Source organism: Macadamia integrifolia, unplaced genomic scaffold (genome assembly GCF_013358625.1).
Source record: "Macadamia integrifolia cultivar HAES 741 unplaced genomic scaffold, SCU_Mint_v3 scaffold1275, whole genome shotgun sequence".
NCBI classification, from domain to species: Eukaryota; Viridiplantae; Streptophyta; class Magnoliopsida; order Proteales; family Proteaceae; genus Macadamia; species Macadamia integrifolia.
This window is the reverse complement of record NW_024868140.1, coordinates 160,025-182,123: the sequence shown is the minus strand read 5'-3', so window position 1 is coordinate 182,123 and position 22,099 is coordinate 160,025. Positions and strand designations below refer to the sequence as shown.

General features: G+C 40.4%; 1 protein-coding gene and 1 pseudogene across 1 annotated transcript; one reads left to right on the top strand and one right to left on the bottom strand.

Annotated features, from left to right (window-relative positions):
• Positions 1 to 1,289: 1,289 nt before the first annotated feature.
• On the bottom strand, positions 1,290 to 2,529 carry LOC122063269. Its single transcript, XM_042626974.1, has 2 exons — positions 2,123 to 2,529; positions 1,290 to 1,734 (listed from the first exon to the last, which is right to left on the bottom strand). The coding sequence occupies exons 1-2, from the start codon at positions 2,527 to 2,529 to the stop codon at positions 1,290 to 1,292; spliced, it is 852 nt and encodes a 283-aa protein (XP_042482908.1).
• Positions 2,530 to 3,185: 656 nt separating this feature from the next.
• On the top strand, positions 3,186 to 21,672 carry LOC122063268 (annotated as a pseudogene).
• Positions 21,673 to 22,099: the final 427 nt, after the last annotated feature.

The following is a 22,099-nucleotide window of genomic DNA, read 5'->3' as shown; positions in this document are numbered from 1 at the left end:
TGATAGAATTTATAAAATTTTCATAATTGAGAAAAACCCCAGCATTTAAAAGTTGAAAATTGTCCCTATAACCAAAATCCAGTTTTTTGTTCTTGGACTGGGGGTTGACTTTTTATCATTTTGGAATTTGATTTGTAAATTATTTTTATTGGATTCAAATAGGGGGTATTTGCTTATTTATGAATAATATCTTAAGTAAATGATTTACTTGAATGATATTTGGCATAAATAAGTGCTGAAACACAAGGCGACATGCAGTGCAACAAGGCGGTTGTCGCCTAGGCCCCAGGAAAACCGCCTGGACGCCTAGGCGACGCCTTGACATCTATGGTTTACTCTTCCACAACTAGAGTCTTTTCTGTAGGAGATCCAAGATTGGGGTGCAGTGATGTCTAGAGAGTCTGGCGGGGATGAGCGGGAGACCAAGATACTTGACTGGAAGAGAACCAAGGGAGAAACCAGTGATCTCAAGAAGGCGATTGGTGGAAGCTTCCTAAATCCCAGAGGTGAATATGAGGGATTTCACTGGGTTGATCTAGAGGCCCGAGAGATGCTCAAAGAGACGGAGGGAGGACATGATGGAAGAGATGGAGGACATGAATTTGTGGATCAGGTTGCAAAGGGAGATGGGTCTGAAGTCAAGCATGGTGGAGGCACCCTCAGATTTGGGGATGAGGCAAAGGAAGGTGTGGTTTACACCATTGATTTGACTTGGATTGAAGAAAAAGCTTTTGATAGCTCTGATGAGATCCAACTTGATAATATCCCAGCAAGATGAGAAGAAACCCATGCTAAAACCATCTGGGCTGGGAGCTTTATTGGCTTTATGGGAAAGAAACGGAGATCTCATCGGAGGGGATAGCTTGAAGAGGGGAGATGATCTGGGACAAATTTGTTGATCAACAAGGAAGGGGGACGGGAGGGATCAGTGATTTGAGTGGGGTTGAAGAGATTAAAGAAGGAGGCCTCAATTTTAATGTCCGAAGGATTGTGAAGGGTAGAGCCATTTCTGGCATGGAGGAGGGGGATGGAATTGGCATTGAGACGGCCTTTGATGGAATGATGGAAGCCGAGTTGGAGTCACCTAGCTCAAGCCATTTTATACGGGATTTCTACTTGAGAAAACTCTCTTCTTGGGTCGGGAGGAGGGAGAGCTCAAGGGAAGTGGACTTCTCTTCCTCCGTTAGAGCAACGTTATGGAGGTCTGACAGAAGAGTTACTTGAATGGATTCGAGCCTTTCTTTGCACTCCGAGACTCTGCCAGAGATGTTACTGAAACATCTGGAGTTCTAAAGCTTGAGAGCGGATTTTACATTCTCAAGCTTCTTGGACAAGGCAATGAGGGGAGAGGAGAAGGCTTTGACGGGGAGATTCCAAGCATCATAGACAATAGAGGAGAAATTGAGGTGGAGGGTCCACATATCGAAGAATTTGAAAGGTTTAGGGCCAAAGGAGGAGGAGGGGTAGGCATGGAGGGAAATGGGGCAATGATCTGAGATGGTGGGGGCATCAAATGTGGCAAAGGATGCAGGGTAGTGGGTCGGCCAAGCTTCATTTACAAGAGCCCTATCAAGCTTGCAAGCTATCCTGTCAGCTCCACTTCTACGGTTCTGCCAAGTGAGATTGGCATCAGACCACCGAAGATCATTCATGTTAATATTATCAAGGCAGTTGTTAAAAGCCTCAACAGAACCAGGGTCAATGGGGACACCTCCCAGTTTTCCAGAGGCAGACCTGACAACATTAAAATCACCCAGAATTCCCCACGGGTTTAAGTCCATGGAGGGCATCCCAGAGGGGGAGCCTATTATGGGTATGGTTGAGGGCATAGGTAATGGTGAGAAAGCAACAATTTGTCCTAGCAAGGTCAGAAATGGATAGATGGATGTACTGAGAGGAGGAGATGGAGGTGATTCGGAGAAGGAGGAGGTTCCATAATATCCAGATTCGACCATTGGGGCAGCTGGAATAATTGCAAGGAAAGACCAGGATGGGGCTATGGAGGAGACAATGCGAGGGGCATTTTCCTCAAGGACTTGAGTTTCCAATAAACAATAGAGGGGGGAGCCCGCAGATTTAATTTTGGAATTAATGACTGCATGTTTAGCCGAGGAGTTTAGACCTCGGATATTCCAAATTAACCAAGGGGTCATGATGAAGGATTGGGGGTGGGGGTAGTTGCTCAGGAGAGCTTGGGTTAAGTTGCTGTTGGCTAGAGGCAGAAAATTTACCCTTACGACGCTGGTATTCTTTAGTTTGAGGAGCCTGGGGAGTAGCTGACACGTTTGGCGGGCCCACTAAAAATGAACGAGTGCTATGCTTAGAGACAGTTGCAGAGCGAGTGCTTCTGGGAGGCAACTTCTTTTTGGGCTTGCTGACGTTGATAGAGGTAGCAATTTGAGGGGGGGAGTCATTTGGAGGGATGGCAGGCATCAATGTTGTTGTTGCTGAATCATCTTGAGAGGTGGAGGGTTCAGTGAAAGGCGGATTGGCATGCATCAATGCTGTGATTGTAGACTGGGCAGGCATCAATGCTGGTGTTGATGGCGTTGTCGAGCTTTCCTGAACAAGAATCGTGGAGCTATTCGTTGGGGTAGTGACGATGGAACCGCTAGACCTGGGTGTCTCAGAAGGAGAAGGCCACTAGTCTAGAGAAGCGTGTTGAGCAGCTGCTAGGAGAAGGGGGTCGCCGGTGAGAGGGGCTTGCATATCTTCAGAGGAATCAGCGTGAGTGAGGGAAGCTCGCGACTCGATGGAACTATTGTCTCGAGGGGCCCGCTGATTGACAGAAGCGGAGAGAACCAGAGCGAGAGCAGCTCGGGATGCAAGCAGGTGAGTGGGGTCTCGTAACAGGCCGTCGGGTAGGGGTGAAGGTCTAGCCGGGTTGGGATTTTAAGGCATGCTTTAAGGAGACTTGCGAGGTGGGCTTGGATAAGGTCCGAGGGAGATAAGGGAGGCTAGAGAGGTGGGCCTAGTTATGGTCCAGAGGCGGTAAGTTAAGATTAGTTATTATAGAATTTTCAGAGGAGATGGGTTGGGTCGAGAAATGTGTTGGGTTGGGGCTAGGCTGGGTTAATTTCTTAGCAGTATTAGGATTTAAGATGGTGGAGGGTTGGGCCAGTGAAGGCTGGGCTAAGGAAGGTTCCAGATTATAAGATAAGGGTTGGATAGAAGAAGAGATAAGCATGGACGAGGTATCCGAGGGGGTATCAGTCTCTTCAGAGGAAGAGTCTTCAGCAGAGGAGCTTGACGACAAGGAGTTCGAAGAAGAGCCCTGCTTAGTCGAGTCAGAGGCTGAATGGTCGCTTTCAGAATCCGATTGTCTAGGGAATGCCTCGACACCGTCATCGGAGACAGCAAGATTTTCCAGGATGGAGAATCTGTTACTATCGCAGGACCGATGGCGGAGGACCACTGGTTTGAGGATAGGCTTTCTGACTGAAGTAGGAGCCTCGGATTGGGAGCCTGGGAGAGGCATACGGCTTCTGCTTCGTTGTCGACGGTGGCGGGGCTTTTTCTGGCGCGCAATATCAACTTGGAGGGATACGTCACGATCTGGACTTTCCTGGTGATCAAACTGAACCGCCAAAGATGGTGGAGGAGCATAGGCTTTTGAGTGGTGGCCGAAAGCTTTGCAGGTGACACAATGTGGCGGAATCCAATCATAGTGCACTGTTTGTGTGAAAGAGTACCCATTTGCTTCATTTATTGTTATCTCAATAGGAGTATCAGCCGCTGAAATGTCCACACAAATTCTGGCAAAGCCCAGGCGATCGATAATTTTGGTGTGATAGTCAGAGAACAACAGTTTTCCGATCACCGATCTGACCAGGCTTAGGCCCTTCTCTCCCCAATAATGGAGAGGCAGATTTGGTAACGTGACCCAGATGGGGGCAGACTTGAAGTTTATTTTGTTTTAGTTTGAGAATTGATCCCATTTGGCGGGGAATATCGGCTTATTCCCAACCCGCCATGGGCCTCCCTCAAGGGCGAAGAGCAAGTCTGATTCCATGGAGAACTTAAAAATGAAAATTCCATTGTTGAGCAAGAAGGTATCCAGGTGATCGGAGATTCTCAACTGTTTTTCGAGGGAAGCTTTGACTATGTTAAACAGGGGCCTGCTACCCATAAAGTGTTCAAGAATACAGAGTTTCCATTTGTCGATATTGGTGTCGAGAAGACCAGTGGGGCAGTGGCCAACTTTCTTGTCGTCAACAATGGTGGGAGGGATAAAAACTAGAGGTAAACTATTCCGGGAGGAGGCAGGAGAGAGACTGACAATGGATACCCAAGGTTTGTCGAGGGGGGGTAGAGGAGACAAGGGTGGAATAGGTTCCAGGGAGGGGGTGATAGGTGGAGGAGTAGGAAGGATAGTGGTAGTGACTGTAGACTCGGGGAGATGGTTGGTGGCTTGGGAGAGAGGGGAGGGAGGGAGAGGATTTGGGATACCGGCGGGACAAGCCGCCGGGAGAGGGTTGGACATCACAGGTCAGGTTATGGGGGAGAGAAGGGTGTGGGGAGCTGCTCGCTCCAGTTCAAATTTCTTGTTGCGTAGTTCTAAGCCTAAACACATCAAGGTTAAGTTTAACCAGACTCTTGATCTAACTCCAAATATGTAAATCCATACCAGGTATCAGGGAAAGTTTTGACTCCATGGCATCGCCTAATTAGGCTCATTTCTGATGACTCATGATGAAGATATTAAAGCCCAAATCCTTGCTCGCCTGAAATGGTAAAACTGCAAAAAGAAGAAAAGGAAACTATTTTATTCTACCAATCCTCTTTTCAATGTTATTTGGGCCAATGGCTTAGGGTTTCTCCTTTGTGATTAGATCTAGGCATCAATTTAGCTCTTCTCTCGCTCCACATCATCTCTTTGAAATCCAATGCAGTCATTACGGTTGGGAAGATTGGATTTGGATTGTCCAGAACGCCTGACAGGATTGCCGATCCACATATTTTTAATATTCTGATCTTGGAGAGGAGTTTATCACCAATTCACATTAGTTTAATACTCGTTCTACTCTGGTTTGGGGATAGTCCATATTGCCCAATCTAGAGTTCTAGATTGATATCTCCTTGGAACAGTCTAGACTATGATACTGGTATTTGCTTCCTTGGTCTTTATTCTTTCGCAGCTTCCCCATCTTGTCACCTATGGGACTTCCCTTTAAGTTTTCAGATTTATTTCTGTGATTGGTATATTATTGTAAAAGATGATAGTTTATGGAAACTCAGCAACCTGGTTTATACCAAAAAATATATATATATATATATATATATTATATATTCCTAGTTCGCATAACAGCTTCCTGGTTCAAGCGAACTAGGAATGATGATTGCTTTGTGGAAACTAGGTAATGCATTTTTTACTTGTTCTTTCCCGTTCATTTTTTTTTTATTATTGTTTTTAGGTTTTCCTTTGTTTTAGCTGTTTCAGTTAATGTTTCTGGCATTTAACACCGTAATTTCTCTTTATATCTTTTTATTATATGAAATTGTGTGGAGAAAGTGCCCATGACATTGATATATGCTATTAACCTGACGTGCAGATAGTTGACATGCTCCACTCGTATGTTCAACCTGGTGACATGGTAATAACCAATTTTTATTTTTCCTCTTTTCTAATCTTTAAATTTTATTTTTTAGATTGTCAAATTTTTCATTGGTAATTTTATTGATTTATGAAGTAGACTAACTTGAACTAATCAATATAGATGAAATTCTACCATTCTGAATTTTTTTTTTGGTCAATGGAAATCCATTATCTTGGTTCTCTGAAACTTTTGTTAAACCATTTTGAATGAGCCACTGAGGTTAAGGTATACCATGAACATGAAACTATTTATAGGCATAAAAGAGAAGCAAGAAAGCCTGTAGTGAACACAATGGTCCCAAAAGTGGAACAGTTGAGGTGGGGTGTGGTGATTCTGATTATAATATCTCAAACTTTCAACATTTTCTTCTGTGTTGATGGTAGACCTCAGACTAAAATCCTCATAAAGCAAAAGACAAGAGGTTTGTGAGAAGTGACTTAAGCTAATATAGGGTCACAATGATGCCAAAAGAGTAAATCCTGAGCCCAGGGGGTTTTGATTATGACGCCTCAACATGCTTCTGTGCCAATACCTGACCTTCAAAACTAAAAATCCTTACTTTGCACGATATTGCCGCATGACAGCATTATAGAGTTCTGTAACATCTCACTATCAACCAGTCAAAATAGCCCTTATCTTTTCCATTTACTTGATATTTTGTAAATGAGGGAAATTTTCCTGTAGTGGCATCCTCTAATTCTGCCACGCTGAAGGGTAATGTTGCAATTCTGGCCATATTGTTTTGGGGCAGATTCGGGCCATTTAGTTTCTAGAGAATGGTATCTATTTGTCCATCTGGAAAACCCTTTTCTCCTTCTAAGCCTTAGCATTTAGTTGTTTAAATTAAAAATTTGTTTCAATTCTTTATTTAGATAGGATTTTACTCCATTTATGATGTTTAGGACACATCTTCTTTGTGTTCTTTTCCCATTTTGACTCATGTTTGACATGGGCATGCATCTCGACAAGTCTAGAGACACTATTGGGCCATCTTTTGCCCTTAAATACAAGGAAAAGTTGGTTTGGGGTTGGGGGTGGGGGTGGGGGGGGGGGGGGGGGGAGTGAAAGGAAGAAGAAAGCATTCCCTTTCGGCTACTATTCCTAGGCTCGGAGCCAAGACTTTGAGTGATCCTATCACTGCCATATATTTGAAGAAATGTTACCTGCAAGTCCAAGTTCAAATGTGGAGTCCTTTTACTAAAACTTTTGGTAAAACAGACAATTCTCCTGTAATGAAAGTACGCAGGGGTTCTTTCTTTCAGACGTGCAGGAAGAATGGATCTTAGACCAGTCGGAGACCTGCTTACAGCACGTGGGCGGAAGCTTCTTGATTCACTCACTTCGACAACCATTTTGAGAGATCGAACTGGAGTTGGAGCGTTTGTCAGTTCAGTCAGATTGGAGCTTACACAGGATGGATAGAAAGCCTGGCTTCACCGTGCAATTCTGTCCCTTTCCAGAGGTCTTGACGAAGCCACCCACAACCTTCTGCACGCTAATGACAAACATCTTCCACGGGTACTTGGATAAGAAGCAGAAAATAGTGGATTAGGGAAAGAAAATGCCTATACTAGAAGAAGAGTAGCAAGTATTAGAGTGTCTCGGTTTTGGGGGTCCACGGGTGTCCTTGGACCTTGTTCATTGTGATCATATCTGAGTTCTTCGTTGAGTTTGTAGTTTATCTTTCCTTTTGTAATTAGGTTTTCTATGCTTGTTAAATGGTTTGATCTATTTTAACTTTGGGTGTAATTGGTCTTTGACTCTAGTAGAACTCTTAATAGACTAGCTACTAAGAATCACTTTTGGTTATTCTAAATATAGGCTGTTAGCCTGCCACGATATAGGAGTTTAATATTTATCACACAGCTGTTTTCCCTACTCGATCTCCATAATCTTCGTACTCTTTCTCTGTTTCTGGTCACAAGCTTTGGTGTTATTTCATGGTATCAGAGCTTCTTCAGTAATTATGCTCTACACTCTATTCTGGTTTTGAAAGTCTCAAAGGTTCTTCATTAGAGGTTTGCAGCAACCTATGCTGCCTACCATCTATCTTAGGCCCTAGTTGACGTTGATGATGATAAACTAGGGTCTCTAGACTCTACCACCTAATCATTACTTTCCATGGAGTGATCATTGATTCAAGGTTTGAAATTTAGTTTTGTTTCGCCTTTTCAATCTGAAACCAGTGCAATATTGAATTTTCTGCGAAATCTTGCCGGAATTGTGCACTTTTTAGGTGGCATCAAACAGCCATAATATGCTCGTATACTTGAGGGAAAGCTTGTTTTAGGCTAAATGAACATATGTAGACAGTCACTTTGCAAAAAAGTCATATAAAGTGGTGTTTTGGAGTTCGACCATTGTTTGGAAATAAACGTCGAACTCTACTGTATACATTATGTAATATTGACTGTAAGACAGAGTAGGTGAGTAAAACAAGTAAATAATGCATCCATGGATGAAGAAACAAAATATTGATTAGTTAGTTACGAAATGGCACATAGTACAAACTACAAAGAAGAGTTCACGTAGACTCCCAAGTCCCAAGTCTCCCAACTCCCAATAATACAACACTAAGCAGTATGACTGTCTATTGTTATGAATGTGCTGGATTGAGTCCACGCGTGGTCCGATGGAGCCAACATGCATTTGCCTCTTACTGCAAGACAAATGCATGTCATGTCATATTGTGCGAGAAGAAAAGAACATATTCCTCCAAAGCTGTAAACTGACTCATTTACGTAGTGAAGGTAACCTATCCTAGGTATAGGTGATGTAGATTGAGCCCTCAAAAGGAAGGGGGCTGCTGGTTCCATCAAACCAGACTAGCCAACTCCAATGTGGGCCCATTAAGCCAACCAAAAGCCAGAATTTACTGTTCACGTGAACAGTAATTCTTTGTTTCCTTTTTGTGTTAACAAGTAGCCAAAGTCAGTTTTAATATTCTAGAATAGTCCTTTACTATCTTATATTAGTTTCTTAGCAAGGTTCAAGGTATCGAGTTTCAACCCTTAGGGAGACCGAACTTTCGGTCGAAACCTAGGAAATTTCGAGGAAACCAGGGAATTTTTCCCGGTTTGGTGGAAACTTAGGTTTCGACTCCCAAACAGTTTTTTTTTTTCCTTATTTTTTGTGTACATCTTATTTTAGACATTTCTAACACATTCACATTATTAGTTTCATAAAAAAAATCACATAAAGTCATACTTGTATGGTGACCAAAGGTTTGGTAACCATGACGTGGAGTTGTTGACTGAAATATGTTGCAGGTAAATGCATTTTCAAAAATAGAATAAAAAAAATATGGCCACCATGAATGCGTAGATTGGGTCCTCCTAAGTAACATATAAAAAATTTACATAATTTTAGTCTATTTACAAGTATATTCTATAAAAAAATAATTTTTGGGGAAGTTGGGAGTTACTTTTTTGGTCCAAGCTGTCTTTCTTATGTAGATGAAGCAAGAACCACCTTTAGATTCAACTTCGTTAGGAAAAAAATGGAAATCTCCACTGTTTCCCCAAGTTTCCCACTCCTAGGAGAAAAAACTAAGAAGATGGTTGAATTCTGCTAAAGAAGACTTGGGTTTCTTTTCAAACTAACTTATATAGGACTTGGTTCCACCCAAAGGGTCGAACTAGTTGTTTTGGTCAAAATTTTCTATGTTTCGGTCGAAACATGCGATATTTCGTCGAATTTGGTCGAAACATGTTGAAACTGTTACTTTTAAAAGTCATAGGACATATCGTTTCGACCCCTGGGGATACATTTTGCAGGTTTCGATCGAGTTCTCGAACCATGTTTCTTAGTGAACAAGTTAGTATTTAGTTGCTAAAATCAGTTAATTTCTATTTTATGTTAGTTTCCTTTTTTGGTTTGTTTCTAAATTGTTAGGTTGTACCTAGCCTATTTAAAGAGACCTTTGTAATCCATATGAGCAGATTGAGTGAAGTTTATTTGAGATGGTTATATGTTGTTTTTTGGTGGGATGCAGTGAGAGGCCCTATGTGAGACACCCAAACCTAACATTTTGCTTCCCCCTTTTCAACCCTCCATTGAACTGTGTTTTCTTCTTTCTTATTTTCTGTTTTAGGCTTTGTGTGGGTGTGTTTTGAGAGTTCTTTAAAGACTTGAAGTCCTCTAAGATTGTTGATCAGAACCCTAGTTATTTAATTCTCCGATTGGTCGAATCGAATTTTACGAATAATTCGGTCTGAATCCGAACAAAAAAAAAAATTCAAAAAAATCATGATTTTATAGATTTATTTTTCAAAATCATGAATAATTCGGCCAAACCTAATGAAAAAAAAAATCTTAGAAATAGTCTAATTATTATGCATTTATTACTACTCTTCTTCTTGTTTTTAATAGAAATCGACAAAGCTTTATCTTTCTTGAGGTAATCTTTTAGCCTTCTACCAAAATAAATCTCTCACCCCATTTTGGTTTGACTAAATCTTCCAACCATTACTCTCTCAGTCTTTAAGGTGAACATGCACAGTGAGTGATGTGGGTTTAGCTGGATTTGTCCTCAGTTCCCTCTCTCTCTCTATCTTATTCAATTATTTGAGTAATAGGAAATGAGTTAAAAAAAAAAAACTAAATATATTATTTTTTATCTTTAAAACTTAACTATTAATTTTTATATCATTTGTATGTTATGTATATATGATAATTGATAGATAATAAAACAAGTGCTACAAATATTAAAAATAACATCCCAACTTTTTTTCCTTTTTTTTTTTTTTTGCATGTCCATTCTCCTCATGTGTAGGCTATGCAAAAAGGCCTCGTTGCCGATTCGGGAGAGATGGGCAGTGATCGTATGGACATTGATAGCTTTTTTAGCTCTGTTGGAGGATTTAGTTTTAGTATAGGGGACAACAAAAATTGGCACACTTTGCTGGAGAGAGCAATTGGTTAGAGTTTAGTGTTTATAGTCATTTCACTCGCATGGATGAGCATGCATCTGCTTCATTCGTTCCTATTTTTGAGTACAATGCCTTGTCACAAAGACATTTTGGATCTTCCTTTTTGGATAGCTTCTTCTCCTACCAATCCCACTAGCCGTACATGTTGCTTGATGAGTCAAGTCATAGTGGCTCGGTGGTTAGTTCTTCATAGCTCTGATACAAATTAATGTTAGACTAGATCACAAGGACCTAATCCAAGGTAGGATTTGAAATTTTGGCTAAATAGAGAAGATGTCGATTACTCACAAACCAAAACTCAGATGGAGCTGAATTTTGGATCGAATAGAGAATTGATGTCAATTAAAAAAATGGATAAAAAATTCAGATGTTATTTTTAATATTCGTAGTACTTGTTTTGTATTATCTATCAATTATCATATATACATAACCTGCAAATGATATAACAATTTAAATTTTAAATTTTAAAGATAAAAAAATTAAGATAGCTCTTTTTTTTTTTTTACTCATTTCCTGTTACTCAAATAATTGAATTAGAAAGATACTGAGAGGAGGGGATTGAGGACAAACTCAACTGGACCACGCCACCCACCATGTATGTTCACATTAAAAACTAGAGAGAGAGTAACAACTGGGAGATTTAGCAAAATGGGGTGAGTTTTGTTTTTTTATGGAAGGGTGAGAGATTACCTCAAGAAAGATAAAGTTCGTCGGTTACTATTAAAAACAAGAAGAAAAGTAATATTAGGATAACAAATGCATAATAATCACACTATTTCTAAGGCTTCTTCAAAAGGAAGTGTTTCGGTTAGGCCGAAGTATTCACTATTTTTTTAAAAATTCTATAAAGTCGCGATTTTTTTCTTTGATTTTTTTTGTTTTATTTGGATTTTGACCGAATTATTTGTAAAATTCGGTTTAGAATAATTCGGCGAATAAAACAAATGGGGGCATGCTCAAACTGGGTCTCCCCAATGAATCACATTAGCTCTGGCACCTCCTTTGCCTAGTTGTACACTTGTACTCTCCTTGAAATCTTGCATATCTATCACCACCACCTTCACCATCATCACCATCACCATGATCATCACCTCCATAAGTAGACAATGATGGTTTGCAAGTTTGTCCGCCTGTGGAAGTGGACTAGTAAGGGTTGTCCTCATCATCCTTGCCTGGTGAAGGTCAAACAGTTAGGGGTCTGTGACTATGAATAGGGGTGAAAGTTTGGCCTTGACAACCCGAACCCGCCCTGGCTCACCTTGAGCTCAGACAGGGCTTGGCCAAGTTTTTTGACCCTGAGGGCGGGTTAGGGTTGAGGCCTCAACCCGGCCCGAAATTTAACCTTGCATTTTTATAATAGAAATTAGGGCTCCAATCGATATTTCATTTTTCTATAATTTTTTAATATATGAGATATGAATGGCAAAAAAATATGAATCAAGGTTAATCCAACCATTGTAGAAGCCAAGGTCAACCCAACCCAACCCGACCCTGACAGGGTCAATTAGGGCCGGGTTGGGTTGGTGTGAACCTGGCAGGGTTGGGCCTGAACATGAACCCGGTAGGGTTGGGTTGGGCCTGGGTTGAATTTTGAGGACCTAGGGTTGGTTAGGGTTTTAAGAAACCCGGCCCAACCTGACCCTGTTTCACCCTTATCTGTGAGTGTATCCGACCCTATCTAGCCATGTAATAATTCACATCAACTCCCATTTGACTGGTTGTGGGTCAGGCCTACCCCTAGGCTGATCCATCACCGGGTCACCTCTATTTCTCACCTAGTTCACTAGGTGATCCTCATCATCTGACTCAAATCTGAAAAATGTTGGCGCTCGATCTCTATCATTCTCTGTTCCCATGCATATGTGTTGCATCTTCTATTGCATATTTGTAGTGTTGGGAATCTAATTGGTTCTGCTTCTTTGAGTGGATGAGTTAAAACTTACTTTAGTTTCGCTCACAACCGAAGGCACAACATGTCTGGGAGAGGACATTGATTGCTACCTTCCTCAATTGTTCTGCCACTCCCCCATAGTACATCCACCATTCAGCTGCAATACAACAAAAGACACATCATGTGCATTTCACTAATTTTAATACAGATGCAAGTAAAAGAATAACATACTGAATTATCTACCAGAATCAACAGTTCCCCGGTTAGCGTATACCTCAAGGGCGCCAAAGCTCCCTAAGATATCCCTAAAACTTTTAATCCATAACAATTTGGAATGGAAAATTGTTAATGTTAGGAACCCATTCAGAGTTATTACTTATTATATGCCTAATGAACTACAAAACTCACCTCATTGTTAGAAGCAGCGTGTAGTCGACTACTTGGCTTCAACTTGCTTCACTGCTTACATGAGGTCCAAACCATCTATGTAGCAAAGGAGGTTGATGAAGATTTTGTTTTTTGGGTGATCAAAATATATTTAAAGAAGCCCAAAAATCTTCCCCCTCCAAAAAAGGGGACCAGCTTTGGTCTGGGCCTCCAAACGGGTTTATGGTGGTCTAAAAAAGTGCCACTTCATCACTATGTAAGGGCTATTTGTTCTCTCTCTTAGTAGGTTAGTTATTCCCATATGATGCGAGCGAGAGAATGTAGATGCATTAGTGAATTGAGGGTGATATAAAGAGAGTTAAGAATGTAGATTCCTTTTAACATAGGTTCTCTTTTTTACTTAAATGATTTAACCCAATGTCAAGAATCTTCTCTCCTACAGACACACTTTACAATTGTTACGATGATCTTTGACCACTTTTTCGCTCTCATGGACACCATGTGAGCCATTCATAGAAAGAGAGTCCCACATATGTTAAAGGAATCTTTCAATTGAGGAACCTATGGCATCAAAAAATGTGAAGTAAATTTTTTATCTTAAGATAGGAGAGGAGGAGCATGGATTAGGATATTGTAATCAATTGCCTAAATAATTTGGTGTCAGTTTGTTGATGGATTCACTCTTGCTATATAAGCATTTTTCCATATTTTGCCTCCCTTCTTGGGTTGTTCTGGTTACTAAGTGATTAGTGCTGAAGGACAATGTCCCAGATTGATGTAGATAAGTCACTTAAAGGGTTTATTTTATTAGAAATAAGCATTGGTTGGGTTATGTATGTATTTGGGCTTTTGATCCCATGAGTTTTCTTTGTAATATGCCACTTTAATGAGCCTTAAGTATGGGATAAAAAGTAGGTAAGCGAGATTTACTTCATTACTTCAGTTAGAGTCCTAGACTCCTAGTCTTGATATGTTTTGGTTTTTTTGCTTAGTCCAACTCCATGTTTGAGACCAATTATGTTCTTATTTGGTGGACAAATAGCTTAAGTCCTAAGCTAAGTATGTTTCCTTATTTGAGTCTATTTTCTTTGTTATTTCAGTTTCCTAGTCAGTTTAAGTTTTCCAATTAGTTAAGGATTGGGTTAGGCATTTCTTTTTTAGTGTTTAAGCTTATTTTTGAGTCTTCTATATAAGATTGTAAGGGGTTACGGCATTGGACACAAATTTATTAATGAAATTGTAGCTTTGTGCTCCCAAATTCTGAAAATGAATTCTTCAATAGCTGAGATAGCTGTGGGTGAGACGCCCAAGGCTAAGATAGCCATCCCACCATCTCACCCACATCTATCCCGTCTCAATCCTTCTTCTTTTCTTATTTATTTTTTCGTCATGTTCTTCATCCAACAACGAGTATTGTTCTTCAAGTTTTCCTTGAATTTTTCAAATTTTTTAGAAGGTTGGATGCCACACGTTTTTTCAGATAAACAATTTAGCCATCTGATCAAACTCAAATTTTGACTAAGCATTCAATAATCCTAATTTGGAGATCAATTCAAATCTGGGCTCTTTCTAGTGTCTTGATCTTGAGATATTTGCAAAATACTAATTTTGCGCTTCCCTTCCCTTCCCAAGATCTGAAAAAAGTTACTGTTTTGTGTTCAAATTGTTACTGTTTTGCTTTTGTATGTTGATTCAAGTTAACGCTTGAAACCAGAAATTGCTTGTGCTTTATTACCCTAATTTCTGAACCCTAATTTTGGGCTGGAAATTACTGTTTTGTGCTTCACGATTATTGTTTTGTTTTTCGTCCATAGTTGCTGTCTTATTTCACTCCCAGTCTTTATTATTTACATCTGGACCATCCTTTGAGTATAGATCCCTGTCAATTGGCTACTATTTTGATTCTTTCAAATATAGTACATTAAGCCGCTTAATTGATGTAGGAGAGATTGCAGTAATAAATAGTGTAAATAGTGATGGGGTGAGTGATTGAATCAGGAATCAGATCGAAGATTGAGATCTATTTCTGTTTCTATTTTCTCTCACTCTCATAAGTTTTTTTTTTTTTCCCAGCTATTCTGGTGAGGAGCTATAGTTTTCTTCCTCTCCAGCACAAGCACTCATAATTTTTGCCTCCCTCTGTTAGGATTTTTTTTTCTTCTTCTTATTGTATTATATATATATATATATATAGTTCACTATTACCCTGGATTCTGAGGTGGGGTTGCTTCTGCCCTTTGTTATTTCTCTATGTAATTTTGTTTGAAGTGGGGTTGGTTCCTTGGTTGTCTATAAATACTTGTAAAGAGCAGGTCTGCTCATTCTTTTCCAAATTCCAGTGCTAGAACTACAGGCAGTAGCAGCCCTCCCCCCATCCCCCCGGGGGGGGGGGGGGGGGTGTTAGGGGTATGTATTTATTGATTGATCAAAGTTCGTGAATTGGAAAAAAAAATGTTGAAAACTTGGTTGTATCTGTAGAAAGTTGGTTCAAAGAACTTCAGTTGTATAAGTTAGTGTAAATTTGTAATGCTGGTTCCCCTTGTCTCTCTTTACTTCATTTTTTCCCTCTTCCGTCACCCACTATGATTTGTGGGAGAGGAGAGTGGTAAGAGCTGTTGTTTCTTCTTGTGCCCCAAAATTTGTAAATATTACTTGTTTTTCTTCGACAGATAGTTGATTTCTGCTGTGGTGCCAATGACTTTAGTTGGTTAATGAAAGAAAAGCTTGAAGAAACTGGCAAGAAGTGTTCGTTCAGAAACTATGATCATATTCAGCCAAAGGTATATCCTCTTCTTTTTCTTTTTAATGGGTTCTGCTTTTGTGTTCTTATAATATTCCAAATTTTCTGTTTCTTTCTGGGTCTGGATCTGCCAGGATTGATAAATCCACTATTAGGTTCAGTCAATATGGACCAACCATCCTTATGTTTTGTTCAATCCAAACATGTAGCACTTCTTTCAAGCATGTAGTTCAAATATTGCTGAGATGATTTTACCACCAAAAGGGATGATGTTTCCTTTTGGTGAAATCCCTAGGCTTAACATCCTCTTTGGGGTGTGGGATATGATTTGTTCTGCTACTCCTTTCCGTTGGCTTAGTATGGAGGCACTAAAGAAGCAAGCCATTAAGACCATGGGCATCTAGCCCATTCCCCCCTTGCGCAGCACTTAGACGGTTGTAAGTATGCATAGATGATCTATAGGGTGTGCCAAGGAAATAACGGATACGTGGTGAAGTGTAAAATTTAGCTAAGAAGTTTGGATGCCTCATTTGTCATTTCTCTTGACCTTGGATGATGACATTAGGACTGATCTAGACCGACATTCTGCAGATATCTAGCATGGTAAACACGGTATGATTTGGGTTGTGTTTAGGTTCCGTCACTGAAAAAATACATGTTCAATCAACGGCCATGAATTCCATCCATAGTTGGGGGCAATGAATCAAGAGGTGATTTTCTTATTATGCATACTGTCTATTAATTTGTTTGAAGCCAGTTTCCTCAAGGTTTAATGATAAATAGGAATTGGCCTATAAACAGACCCACTCGAATTATTTGGGCCACTTCAAGGTCTGAACTGCTGAAGAGGTGGTGTTTTTGGCAAAAAAAACCTTGAGATTATTGTTCTACTCTTATGCATGATAGGTTTTGCACATGGTTACACATTAATTAAATAAGAATGACCGGTCATGGGGTTCCAGGCTCAAAAACCAGTGATATTAATGCCCAAGGGTGTTTGGAATCAGTCAAAGAGTTACTGGAGGAGCTTACGCTGTAGTGTCCGTTGGGTTTTGGTGGATTGAGCAACGATATTTAAGAGTGCATTTTGGTGGTTTTCGGTGCAGCTCTAAACTTTCAGTTAATGAGAACAGCTAATTTAACAAAATCTTGGCATATGGTAGTTATTGCTTGCCATAGGTGTTTTGATCATGACCAGTTTTGGGCTCGTCTCTGGGTTGATATCTACTCCTCCATCCCAAATTCTCTGTCCAGGTTTTTGTATGATGCATTAAAGTTTAGCACATTCCCAAATTGCCCTTTGTTTTACAGTCTATTTTACAACTCAAAAATTCAAAATTAATTGAACGATAAAGATACTAGTGGGGGATAATTTTTGACATTTTGAATAGGATTAGTGGGTTAATTAATGGCATATCTACCTCACCTTTGAAAGTGAGGTTTGTCAAAAATGAACATTGTGGGATGGATGGAGTAGAATATTTCAGGCTGCTATGTGAAGATAATATTAGGAGGATGGAAATCCTTCTTCGTTTTTTGTTGCTTAAAATTCATTTGTGTGATATGTTGTTTCATATTATAATTTTGGTGTCACTATGATGTAGATAAGTCACTTGGGCTTATTTTATTGCAAATAAGCCTTGGGTTGTGTTATGTATGTGTTGGGCCTTTGATCCCATGGGTTTTCTTTGAAATGGACCACTTTAATAGGCCCAAAATATAGGTAAAAGGTAGGAAAACGGGATTTTGTTCATTAGTTTAATTAGTTGCTATTTAATTCAATAAAGGCCCATTAGGCCATTAGTTGGTTGTAAAGTCCTATATGGACTATTAGTTAGTCCTACTCCATGTTGGAGTCATAAAGTCAAGTCATAATCCTATTTTGAATTCCTAGTTGTAGTAGGAGTGTCGAGTCCTTGGAAAACTAGAAAGTCCTATATGGACTATTAGTTAGTCCTACTCCATGTTGGAGTCATAAAGTCAAGTCATAATCCTATTTTGAATTCCTAGTTGTAGTAGGAGTGTCGAGTCCTTGGAAAACTAGCTCCTAGTTTTAGTATGATTGTAAACTTCCCTTCTGTAAATAGAGAGGCATATGTCCCATTATTGGGGATATTTGAATAAAAGAAAGTTTGCATTTATGAAAGAAAGTTTGCAACTAAATGCTTAGAGCAGTTGAGATAGCTGTGGGTGAGAAGCCTAGGTTGAGATAGCCACTTCCTTTATTCTTTCACCCTTCTCAATCCCCCATCTATTTTATTCTTCTTTTTTATTTTATTTGTTGTAACATTCAAGAGGTATAGTTCAAATTTTGATAAAAGTCTCCAGAAATCAGAACTGATCAGCAATCCTAGTGGGAATAGGAGAGAGATCAATCTCCTCTCTTTCTCTCTTCTGTACTCCGTCCAGTTAGGTCTTCAATCAGGGTATTCCAAGCCTCATAAGGGTCCCACGATCCTTACCTAGTCACTGTTGGAAGCATTCAGCTGCTGTTCTTGAAGGTTCTTCTCAGCTTTCTCTCATAGGTCAGAAAATCAAGAAAGCTTTTAACTTCACAACCAGCCGTCAGAATCCTCTCAACTTTGGGGGTTTTTGTACCCTCCCTAGGGACTATCTACGCCCAAGAGTGCAACTCAATCGGACTCCTACAGCCCTGGTCGCACCTCTCTCTCTCCAGCTCTATAACAAGTCTTTCTCTCTCCTATCGGGTTAGATTTTTTGCTGGTTTTGCTCCTATATGGGTATTGTATCCTTGGGGATTTATTTGATGGTATTATTTCTTTGTTTCCTGGTCCTATTTGTATTGTTAGGGGTTATAAATTGCTGGGGTAGTTTCTTGTTATCTACTTCTGCACTACACTATGCCGGGCACTAGTCACCTTGACTAGATAATCATAATCTTTGCTTGATGCTATCGATATTGTCGTCTGTCTGTTTGAAAAAGGAAAGCCTGGATTTTTAGTATATCATACAGGGTTTTGTTCCATACATGTGAGAACTCTAGTTGGGACTACTTGAATGGTGAATTGCTCCCTTCTTATGGTCATTGCAAACCATTATGCTGTCAGGGGATATATTCAAATAAACCTTATCTGACTAGTTGGTACAGCCTCACAAATGCAATTTCAGTATATCCTGACTAAGTGGTATGGCCATGTCCAACGGAGGCCTGGGGCGGCACCAGGAAGGATGAGTGATCTGATTCCAATTGAAGGAGCTAAAAGAGCTAGGGGTAGACCCAAAATGACCATAGGAGAAGTGGTGAGGAATGACATGCATAGTCTAGGTTTTGTTCCAAGTATGGGCTCGAACAGAGCGAAGGCATAAGGATTTATGTAGCCGACCCCATTTAGCTGAGATTTTCCTGACTTTCTGGTACTGGTCTTCTTTCCTCTTACTTCCATTTCCCATTTTCTTATAATCTTTTTTGTTTCTGCTCGGTCCATGTAGCTGACCCCAGTAAGTTGGGATAAGGCTGAATTTGTTGTTGCTGTTATATATCGTTTTATGGATATGAACTTGGCCTGGAGTGCTGCATATAATTGAGTTTTCTGCTGCTTGATATGATACGTTCTGTTTTTAAGTTCTCCCCAGGAATTTAAATCTCTACTGATTTAGGGTCCTGCTTTGTAGAATGATTTTAGCTTTGAGAAGAGAGATTGGATGAAGGTCTGGCCAAAAGAATTGCCAACTGGATCCCAATTGGTAAGATTTTAAATACTTTTCATTCGTATTTTTACTGAACCTTTTACTTTATTTTTGTTTATTTTTTGTGCATTGTTTGTTTATTTGACTAGATCATGGGTCTAAATCCTCCGTTCGGGGTTAGAGGTGCTCTCGCAAACCAATTCATTGACAAGGCTCTCGAGTTCAAGCCTAAGCTCCTCATTCTTATCATTCCACCTGAAACAGAAAGGTAATAATATATATTATTTATTTATTTTTTCGGACGGGGGGTGGTGGAGAGAGATTTACACACTTCTCTTATCCCATTTGTTTTCTCTTTACTAAAGCTCACATTTATTTTCTCTTTTTTAGATTGGACGAAAAGGCAACACCATATGACCTGATTTGGGAGGATGATAAGAAACTCTCTGGCAAGGTATGCTTGGAGAACTGCCGAACTTTGAGATGTTTCCTTATTTTCAATTCTAATTAATTGATTATTCAAGGATGGAGCATGTTCAGGTGCCTGATGATTTGCATTTTTTCCATTCAGTCCTTCTACCTTCCTGGGTCTGTCGATGTGAATGACAAACAAATGGAGCAGTGGAACGTAAAACCACCACTCCTGTGTCTTTGGAGCCGTCCTGATTGGACCTCTAGGCACAAAGAAATAGCTCTCCAGCAGGGCCAGATATCCAAGGAGCAGAGGTCGTCTATGGAAGAAAATCTCAATGATGTGCGTATCTCTGATCATTCACCCAAAATAAGACCAGTCTTGGATAATCTTGAGGAGGATCATGATCACTTCAGCGATATCTGTAAATCAAGTGACATTCTGAGTAGAACACATGATCTGCCCGAGCAAAAAAATGACACAGAACCTGAAGAAACAAGTACGGTTGTCCCTGAAGAGCATAAGGAAAGCTTCCCACTGAAACACGATGTCAGAGTTATCCATGTTAGGCATGACAAAAGTGCTGTTAGAGAAGGCCATGATAAGCATCGTAACCGTAAGAGGAAACAGCCCTCTGAGAATCCAAAGGAATGGCAAGATGAGAGAAGGAGAACCAAGGCTAAAACTGATACACCACCTGAGAGAAAATATGACAGTGGCAGGCCTCAGTCCAGAGAGGTGCACACTAGAGCGTCCTCCAGTGGCCAATTCCCTTCTCAACAAGACAGATTCCAGAAACTTATTGGAGAGTCAGTCCAGAGAGATGCACAGTAGAACACCTCCAGTGGCCAATTCCCTCCTTGACAGGACAGATTCCAGAAACTTATTGGAGAGTCCGGTCCAGAGAGATGCGCAGTAAAACACCTCCGGTGTCCAATTCCCTCCTAGACAGGACAGATCCCAGAAACTTGATGGAAAGTCGGTCCAGAGAGATGCGCAGTAGAACACCTCCAGTGGCCAATTCCCTCCTAGACAGGACAGGTCCCAGAAACTTAATGGAAAGTCATCCATCTGAAGGCCATGAGATTATCCCAGAAAGTACTATCGGCAATGAAAGCTCCCGGCACTTCCAGCCCGTCCTTTCTGGTTCTAGTTTGGGGTTTTTGACTGGATATGGAGGGAGTCATGGTAGTATTGCTCCGGATGACCTTGATGATATTGAAAGGAGGTACAGTTTGAACACGGGGAACCAGTTTTCAGGTGGGACCCATATAGGGGCAACTGGCAGTAGTGTCCCCCTGCCCCAGGAGTATGGAGTTCGGGGTTCCAATGAAGAGTTCTCACGGTACACAAGAGATGGTATGAATAACTATTGTGGGCAGCCATACGTGACTGAACGTGATGAGTTCAGTAGGAGGGATGATATCAGGTTGCAGCTCCGTCTTTATGGCCAGCAAAATGCTGAAACTTTGCTCCACAGCAGCACCCATCAAGCTAGTCAAGATTCTTCATTTGGCAAGATGGGTTCGCTGTCATCCACACCTTATGGGCTGGGTGCAGGAAGTAATTCATCCTACAACAGGATGAGTTCATCAGCAATGCAGCGGTATGCACCTCGCCTTGATGAGTTGAACCATACTAGGATGAGTGCTTATGGAACTGATACTTCAGGGACTGGTAGAAGTGCTTATGACTTGCAGGCGACTCAAACTGGCTTCAATGTTGACTCGCTTGGCTTTGTGCCTGGTCCGCAACGCCCTTTCTCTCACCAAAATTCATCTGGCTGGCTCAATGAGTGAGTCTTCTTCTCAAAAGCACCCTGTGGACCACTTAAATCAAGATGGCATCTGTTGTGTGTACATAGCTTCTCTGAACTTGGCTATATCTCTGGTCTTATTACCAGCATTGACCTTAATACAAGTTTACTGCTTCTGTTTCCTGCCCTCTGGACCTTGTGCCAAGCTATCTTAAATCAACATGGAGTAGGCAAGCTTGTAAAGTAAACTGGAGCTTTCCCTAGCCCCAGACCTTGCACAGTATAAAATGAATGACCTATGTTTAAGATACTTTTGTTTTTGGTTAGAAAATATTAGGATGTTATTGCATGGTTTTCTGGCTGAAGTGGATAATTATAAGGGAGGAGGACAGCATAGAGGAGATATATAGAGGGGGTATTTCTGTAATTTCACTATCCCCTAAAAAATTCTCAAGCACCATCCGGATTTAAAGGTGTAACAATTGTAGTTTCAGTAATTTCACTATATATATATATATATATATATTTTTTTTTTTTTTATGTTAGAAAATTGTGAATTATGGAAAATCCTATTTTATAGGAAATTATTTTTTCAAGAAAAATAATAATAAAAACATAACGTAAGAAATACAAAAAGTTTAAACATCCTTCCTAGACTGGGAGAGCTTGTCTATTCCTGCTTTGACTGCCCATTTTGTGAGTAGATACCTCTACCCAAGACTTCTTAACAAACAATA